Source organism: Asterias rubens, chromosome 5 (assembly GCF_902459465.1).
Source record: "Asterias rubens chromosome 5, eAstRub1.3, whole genome shotgun sequence".
NCBI classification, from domain to species: Eukaryota; Metazoa; Echinodermata; class Asteroidea; order Forcipulatida; family Asteriidae; genus Asterias; species Asterias rubens.
Genome location: NC_047066.1, coordinates 9204995 through 9213440, shown reverse-complemented (window position 1 = coordinate 9213440; position 8446 = coordinate 9204995). Strand labels below are relative to the sequence as shown.

Here is an 8446-nt window from a genome sequence, read left to right as displayed (position 1 = left end):
ATAATTGTTACATGTAAAGTGGTTGGCCTTTCCTGAGAACAGTCAAATTTTGTAATGGCAGTGTCACAAATAAAAATTTGTAAAATGAAAAAAATTAAGCACACTTTTTGGTATCATTTGGAGGTCTACAGACTGCATAAGTCATGCATGTTTATGAACACTTTTGGAAACCTTGATGCATAAATTTTTATAATGGAACAACATCGTGCACCATAAAAGGTCCCAAAATTCTCCTTATGTTTCAACAAGGTCGTGACTTGATACTGAAACAAAATATGTATCTCGCACAAAAAAGCTACTACAACAACTTTGTATCTCTTTGTATTAAAGGCAGTGTACACGTTTGGTAATTGTCAAACACCAGTGTTCTCACTTGGCGTATCCCATCATAAGCATCAAATAACAAGCCTGTGAAAATTTGGGCTCAATTGCTAATCAAAGTTGCGAGAAAACTATGAAAGAAAAAACACCCTTGGTGGACGAATTTGTGTGCTTTCAGATAGGAATAAAAGAATTCTAGCTTAGAAGTCTTTTAATATTTTAGTGAGAAATTACCTCTTTCTCAAAAACTATGTTACTTCAGAGGTAGTCGTTGCTCACAGAGTTTTATACTATCAACAGCTCTCCAATGCCCATTACCAAGTCAGTTTTTAAGTTAATAATTGTTCTGAGTAATTACCAAATGTGTACCTTCCCTTTAAATGAGATATAACGTTTTGACATTCTAAAACTTGCTTTTCAAGTAAACACGACCTTGTTGCACTGACACAATGACTTTTACAGTTGTTTGTGAATGTAGCAATGGGGGTACTAACTACAGGAGACACTGTGATACACGGCAATCATGAACACACACACATTCTCTTATAATGTACATGAGCTATTCTTTTCATAACCATCCTAAAGCACCATTAAGGTCACCTTCAATAATTTAGCAACTTAAAAAGTTTCATAAAACAAATCCTGAATACTGGAAATGTCCATCTGCTGATTTAGACCGTGCACAATTACAGCATAGACCATGGACCAACATTGACGTTCGGACTTCGCTCAACCCCAGCGCCTTGCCTTAACCAAAGCGTTGGGATGGGCAAACGTATCAAGCATGCTCATTGGTTAATGCTCAGTCCCATCTTGCATCACACTCACATCACACTCACACTGTACGCATGACGTACTTCCTGAACAAGAATCTGTGCACGCTGATTAGCCCATCCCAGTAGTCCTGGATAGACTGGCCGCTGGGGCCGAGCGAATGATCTGACTTGCTTGTGGTATGCAGAGTCCATCTTGAACGAGTACACAGTGTGTCGCAACATTAATCATCAAACGTGTACAATGCGCTCAACATGTCCCATCCAGTCAATAGAATAGAGATCAGTGGTGAAACTCAGGTTGTCCGTAAAGATGGCGTTTATCAGAAGTTGTTTGTTCATTCCCCTAGCAGTCACACCAATAAAAATGTATTGCAAGTATTGGTGATCTGAGACGCAGTTGCCCAAGGTCTAATATTATGCTTTGTGTCCATATAGACTCCATCACATATTCATTTTCTTAGATCGTTGTCTGGCTTGTACCCTTTACTAACAGCAAAATCCTTCAAGAGTATATCCTGCAGGAGAAGGAAGGAAAAGTGGATCAAAATTAAAAGCGGCTATTTTAACATAATAACTTGACATTTTGAAGGGATGCGCTTCCCAACCGTTAGTAAGAGTTAACTATAAGTAAATAAATAGTAAACTTACGGGTACAACCAAGTAATCAAACTTATTTGTGGGAGTGATGGCTCTGAAAAGAGCCGGTTTGGTCTTTACGTTTCGACCAGTAAACTCTGCTCTTCTTCAGCAGTACTTCAAAGTAAACAATTCTCAAAGCTGCTGTACTTAATATTACCAAGTAATGTTTTTATTGCCATTAATTTTCAGAGTCATCACCAAACATATGCAAACACTTCAAATGATAAAACTTAACAAAAGGAACGGACAATTGAACAAATTTGAATCATCTTGAAATATAGTAGATGTTAAATTTGCATGGGGCCGATGTGGGTTAACACTATATATACATCTTGAAATAGATTTTTGACTTTATCATAATTTGCACGTACCTGTTGCTTTAGTTGTGTTTCAAATTTCTTACAGATTGTGTTGAGTTGTTGTATAGTGACCTCCCTATCTGATAACTTCTTAGTCTTCTTCTCAAGGTCTGCTTTCATAAGGCTGCAGTTTTGACAAGACTAAGATTAAGAAACCAAAACAAAAATTACATTAGGAGGATGAAAGAGCAAAAAAAAAACACTTCACCTGCCGGGGGCCCTAGATAGGCCTAGGTGTTGCTTTTGCAAATGGTACCAAGAAACTTTGCGTTGTAAAATGCGCTTTACATGAACTACTTTGTTGTACACATATTGGATGCATATGAATACAATAAATTATAGCAAAATTAGTCACGAGGATGAAACCTGGACAGTTCAAGTTCACGAGGCAAAGCTGAGTGAAATGGAACTATAATCCACTTAAATTGTTTTCAGTATAAGCCAGTAGTCTATTCATACCACATTGGGTGGTTTCAGGTACCCTACAAAAATCATAACCACTGAAACAAAACTGCTAATGTGCCAGTAGACAACAAGTGGTTCACTTTTGCGTGTTTTCCGTCATATCTCGTATCGACATTAACATTAATTCATAAATACCCCAGACAGTTTCTCTACTCCTATTGGTGGAGAGCGCGTCACGTGGGTGTGCATAAACCTTTTGTTAATGCACACTGGAGCTCTGTTTATGCACACTGAGCTGGCTTCCGTGCGCAAGATTATCGCGCAAGATTATCACGCAGAACGCGCAAATCATAGCTATCAGCGCGTAATCTAAGCGCGCGCACGTACACACAACCCATGCGCCTCGAACAAATTCTTCACAAAATATTTCAAACCTTGAGTTTTCAATTGTTAAAGTGTCTAAAACTGTATTTGTTTTTTTAACAAAAGGGCATTTATGAATGGGAATAAAAGAGTAGCGACTCGTTTTTCAATGTCCGTTTAAAACCTTGCAGGGTCCGTTGCCGTGCGTTAAAGGCACACAACCGCCGACCCTCCCGGCTTTAAACTTACGTTGAAGAACTCGTCGCTACCCTTTTATTCCCTTATTAAAACTGTTCGAAACACGTCCTGTTTTGAAACCAGGGCCTAGGCTTCAACTCTGGCTTTGGCCCAAGATTGAATCCCTGTACCAACAATAATTCAGCCTAAATAGCAGAAGCCAACGACGTGGTTTGGAAAAAGGCCGGACCGAGGTCCGGACCATGTGAATTCCATACCTGTGATTTGGAAGAAGCGTTCTTATACTTGATTCTCAATTCTGAAGCTTCATCAGATACTTTGGTTAACTCTTTACTCAACTCCTCAAGTTGTTGCTGACGCTCCCTGATAATATGAATTCAAAAGAAACACAGAAAGATATTAAAACCAGCTGTTTGATGGACCTTCATTTAAAACCATTATACAACTACAGAGCTGCCAGCATTTGCATCAATCAGGGAATTTGTGTACAACAATCAGGCAGATACTCAACATACTAGGGACAAAGTTTCCATGATCAGGAAGACTTTTTTGTTCACTGGAACATGGAAAGATTGGTTTAGCTTCAGGGACCTTTCAGCAGAATCAGGGAGCTGGCAGCTCTGAATAATAAGGTATTCAAGGCACTTGAACGGACAAAAACATTCTTAGACAGGTTTTTTTAATTTTGTTTAAATTTGATCAAGACCATATTTATGTAGCATAAAGGCCCGGTCACACAGGTCCCGATAACGAGAACGATAATGAGAACAATAAAAATGCACGCCCTCGATTGGTTGAAATGCTCCACGCAGAATACGCCCACGCTCATTCAACCAATCGAGGGCGTGCATTTTTATCGTTTTCGTTCTCGTTATCGGGGCCTGTGAGACCGGGCCTTAAGGGGTTATTACAAGGTGTTACGGATCATTTAGAAGCCTAGGCCATATACACTTCTTTTTTTTACGTGAATTACACAACACACAGGACCTACAGCTTTACGCCCCACCAGAAGGACGCAGCAACAATGGTTATGTGTTTTGCTTAAGGACACAAGTGTCATGACCGGGACACAAACTCATTCTCTGCCAAAAAGATCAACACCAAAGCTTGAGTCCAGTGCTGTTAACTGCTTTGTTCTGCCAACTATAGTATGTCCCCTAGCTATAATGGAGTTCTATTGTCATACTTAGCATTGGAGGAATAATCTGAACTGAACGTACCATGAATTATCTCTCAAGATGTCACCCATTTGTTTCTTCATCTTCTCTATTCTTGCCTCACGCTCGCTGATTTCTTTGTCTTTCTCAACTCGAAGTGATGACATGTTTTGTTCATGCTGCAAAGAGAGAACATAACACAAACTTAAATGTGTAAAATCTAAATTAAGTATTTATTATGAAAATGTCGCCATGGTTTTGATTTTGAAACCAATGTTTTCACAGAAAAATGATACCTCCTAAATCTTCATAAAGTTCCAACAAAACCTAATATCTGGCATGCCAGATATGTGTGAATAATTAGTCACAAAAAATTACTTAACTTTGACAAATAATTCTGAAAGACCTTTGACTCACCATAGATTTGATATCAACAAGCTGTCGTTCATGCTGTGTCTTCAACTGCTCAGCATAGATGGTTTTCTCCCTCAGTTCATCTCTTGTATTACTCAGTTCCTCCTTCGTCTTACTGTGTGCTTGCTTTTCTTCTTCATACAAACGTTTATAATGTTCTTCCTGTGATACCATACAGATATTACTTTAGTAAAGTAAAGATATTGTCACAAAGTATCCTGTTATACAGTTTGTGACTTGCTCTGTTAAAACTACAGAAAGTGGAACTTATGCTCCCTTTACAGCAAGCGTCAGAATGCATTAAAAGGGGCTACATGCTAATCATTAACAACATTTAACTTCATCACACAAACAGTCAGAGTCTGGTGGCACCATTGGCAGCGCTATTTATTTTGCCTGGGAGTTGCCACACAATTTTTTATTTTGTTATATAATTTTTTCTAGGTATTTTAGGTAAAAAACTAAATTCAGAAAATTTCTGGATTTTGGCAAATATCCGGAAAAATTTCATCCTTGTTGATGATTGAAATACTTTAAATAACTCAAGATTCTGTAAATAACTCACAATTTGTAGTAGGCGTGCCTGCACTTGAGTAAGCTCTTCTGCCTTGACTTTAAGCTCAGCCTTAAGCTGATCAATCACCTTCTGTAGGGATTGGATGCGATTCCGATGCTGCTTGTCACGTGTCTATTGGATTAGTAAAGATGAGTACATCTCAATTATATTCATGACTAATGCATTTTTAATTCTAGAGCCAAAAACCAGAAATAAACGATTTCTGAATCTATTTCTGAATACTTTTGCTTTTTACACATTGAGTCACACCAATTTCCTGACAGAGTAATGGCGGGGTTGATAAATCCGACCACATTTATAGTGCATGTATCTTGATGAGCGTCATACTTGTAGGAATTTAAAATTACACTTTTGTAAAGTTGAAGTTGAGACCGGAATACAGTTTGGAAAGTCCTTGTTTGACCTTGTGTATGTTTTGTCTATAAAGTTATTATATTGTAGAATAATATACATGCAATTTGTCAAAGAAAGTTTACAGCATGACAAATGTAACAATACTACTGTTTTTGGCTCATTAAAAACAGACAATAAACACAAAAACAATTGTTATAATTAGTATTTATACTTTCATGAATTTGGGGCAAATTTCTACTGGGCCCAATTTCATAAAGCCTGTAGAGTGTAAGCATAACAACTTGCTAAGCACAACAAAATCTTGCATAACAGAAAAAAAATTATTGGGGCACGTAGTTTCACTGGTCTTTCACATGGTGACCTGTTTCTGCTAAGCAAGGTTCGTCTGTGCTTACAGGTTTTATGAAATGTGGGCCCAGGCCTGCTGAGATTACTCACATGGAGGTCTTTCATCTCCTCTTGGGCCCTGCTGCTGGGATCAGATCTAGAGGTCAGGGGTCGCGATGAGGTCACTGACCTTGGGGATATCAATTCCTCTTTTACTGGTGATTTGGAAGGGGTAGATAGTGCATCACCATGGATCATAAGACGATGCTCTTGGAAGAAAGCCTTTTCAAAAGAAGTGACAGGAAATTTATTTTGAAGAATTGAACAAAACACTACTTTCAAATATTGTACTGTAAAGGTAGACATTGTAGGTTATTCATAGAATAGAAAAGTGCAGAGTTGCACTTTCTCCATCACCCTTTCTTTAAACTTGGCCATCCTGATTAATCTGTTATTGCATGTAAAAGTACTTAAAAGAGCAATTTGGAACCCCAATTATGAATTTTCCACAACTTTTGCAAAGAGCCAGTTCTAAGTAATTATGGTAGGAACAGTCCAGTCTGGAGAAGTGTAGCATTTTTTTAATTTTTAACCTCACTTGCAAATGTGTACTGCACACGTAAGTGTTCATCAAAGACAATTTCATTCCTGAAACTAAAGACAAAACAAGTACCTTATTAGAATCACTGAGAGTCTTTGCAAGTGGTGGGAAGATCGTTGATTTGTTGCCAACTCGAACATTCCCCAGTGTTCTGCCAGTGTGATTGGACCTCGGTGTTGTCATGGTGATTGCGTCATCACTTCATTTGTTGGTTTTACTTATACAGGAATTAAGATGAGTGGTACTGCTGGTACTGTATCCATCTTACCGGTATACAAAGATTGTATAAAGTCGCTCTAGTTCATTGAACCAAAGAATTGCACATTGCTGGATGACACTGGTTGGCCCTTTATTTAATAAATAAAAATAATAATTGAATAAGTGAAGTATAGATGGATTACAATACGCGTCATTGATCGCCATCTTTGATGTATTAACAAGGGAAAAGTGAACGCGCAGCGCATACACGCGTGCACTTTCCTTTGTTAATACATCAAAGATGGCAGTCGATGACGCATATTGCAATCCATCTATTGATTCAAGATTTTTTAAAAGTGACATTCAAATGCCATAACATGCTCCTAGTCCTATTATTATTGTCATTTGTTTATGTTTGAACCCATTTTTTTATTTTGTGTTCTGTACATCAAAATTGCCACTGTCGTAGTGCTTTTCAATAAGGTTTATCGCGAATAGCAAAATATCAAGAGAGGGCACTGTTGAACCCACACAAAGGTATGGGCGTTGCGTGCGCGAGTCGTACAAACTGCATAGTAACCGCCCCATATTCCTTCCCACAATGCAGTGCCTTTCTGAATCGCGATAAACCTTATGGGATGGGGATTGTTTTAGATTTAGTTAGGGTTAGGGATGGAAATTTGGAAGTACGGTAGAAGAACAAAATTGCCCCCGGTCCCCATGCTGCGGCCCTGTTGAAGGTGGTAAAAATTGAGCAAATCTGGATCTGGATCAGTACTGCAAGCAATCTCCAAATTTTTGGGATGTATAATAAGGCCACACTTATAAAGTTATGGACCTTCGATTCGACCTCGAATCGAAAGACGAAAGGCTCGAGTCTGATCTTTCTTCTGTCTCCGGTCCGACTCCGAGTCTGACTTCACTTTACTTACCGTCTCACCACCATCAAGACCATTGGAAGTCGATAACGAAGTTTTACAATGACATTAATGATTAAATTTACAATAGAATAGTTACTAAATAAATCGTTTTCAAAACAAATCGCTTTCAATTAGGAGGACAGTATGTCCATCTAACAAAATGGCGACTGAAATCAAATATAAAACAGCAATTACAATTGGCCAGAAGTTAGAAGCCTTACAAGCAACAGCAAGAAAACGACCCAATCGTCGATACCGTTAGAAAATTAAATTCTTTATATACAAACGCCAAGCAACCAACCTTAGCCCCAGCAAATAATAGCACTGCTCAAAACCATCACTAGAACATACGCGGGGGTCGAGCGAATCCTTGTGTCACTTGCCCAATGCACAACTGACAGTAGCCTTGGTTCCAAGACGTTCTAAGCGCACCCTATGTCTGATTATTATTACGTTACGTTACGAGTATGAGATAGTTACCTCTTGGACTAAGGCTATACTAACTGATGAAGTTGAGGTGGAGGTTTTTTTTTGGGGGGGGGGGGAGGGGGGGAGGGGGTGGAGAAAATAAAATCCTGGTACATGCAATTTAACCCTAGAACATTATATTTACTCAATCTGTTTCATTTTTTCAGTGAAAATATGGAAACTGCATGGGAGAAATTTGTTCAAAAGTGTTCCCCTTCCCCCAACTATCCGTCCCCGCCCGCCAAAGGTGGTTAATAGCATGCACAGGTCGAGTTTGGGTCGAGTTGTCTTTTGTCCATTAGTCTGGTCACCAACGAACTTTTGCTGAGCCACCATAGAAGTCATAAAGAACACTAGTTACCAGACAAT

The 8446-nt window shown here is 38.7% G+C and overlaps 1 protein-coding gene across 1 annotated transcript; it reads right to left on the bottom strand.

The window, feature by feature from the left end:
- Window positions 1-638: 638 nt before the first annotated feature.
- Window positions 639-7818, bottom strand: LOC117290252 (caldesmon-like). Its single transcript, XM_033771547.1, has 9 exons — window positions 7707-7818; window positions 6564-6838; window positions 6002-6172; window positions 5198-5320; window positions 4636-4794; window positions 4282-4397; window positions 3319-3424; window positions 2108-2236; window positions 639-1612 (listed from the first exon to the last, which is right to left on the bottom strand). The coding sequence occupies exons 2-9, from the start codon at window positions 6672-6674 to the stop codon at window positions 1547-1549; spliced, it is 981 nt and encodes a 326-aa protein (XP_033627438.1). The 5' UTR covers window positions 6675-6838; window positions 7707-7818; the 3' UTR covers window positions 639-1546.
- Window positions 7819-8446: the final 628 nt, after the last annotated feature.

Excerpts from the sequence above, each read along its gene's own strand:
- LOC117290252 (XM_033771547.1), bottom strand. The coding sequence starts at position 6,674 with ATGACAACACCGAGGTCCAATCACACTGGCAGAACACTGGGGAATGTT. Across the intron at positions 5,321-6,001 it reads AGGAGATGAAAGACCTCCAT|ACACGTGACAAGCAGCATCG; the intron begins GTGAGTAATCTC and ends CTAATCCAATAG. Across the intron at positions 1,613-2,107 it reads AAACACAACTAAAGCAACAG|GATATACTCTTGAAGGATTT; the intron begins GTACGTGCAAAT and ends CTTCTCCTGCAG.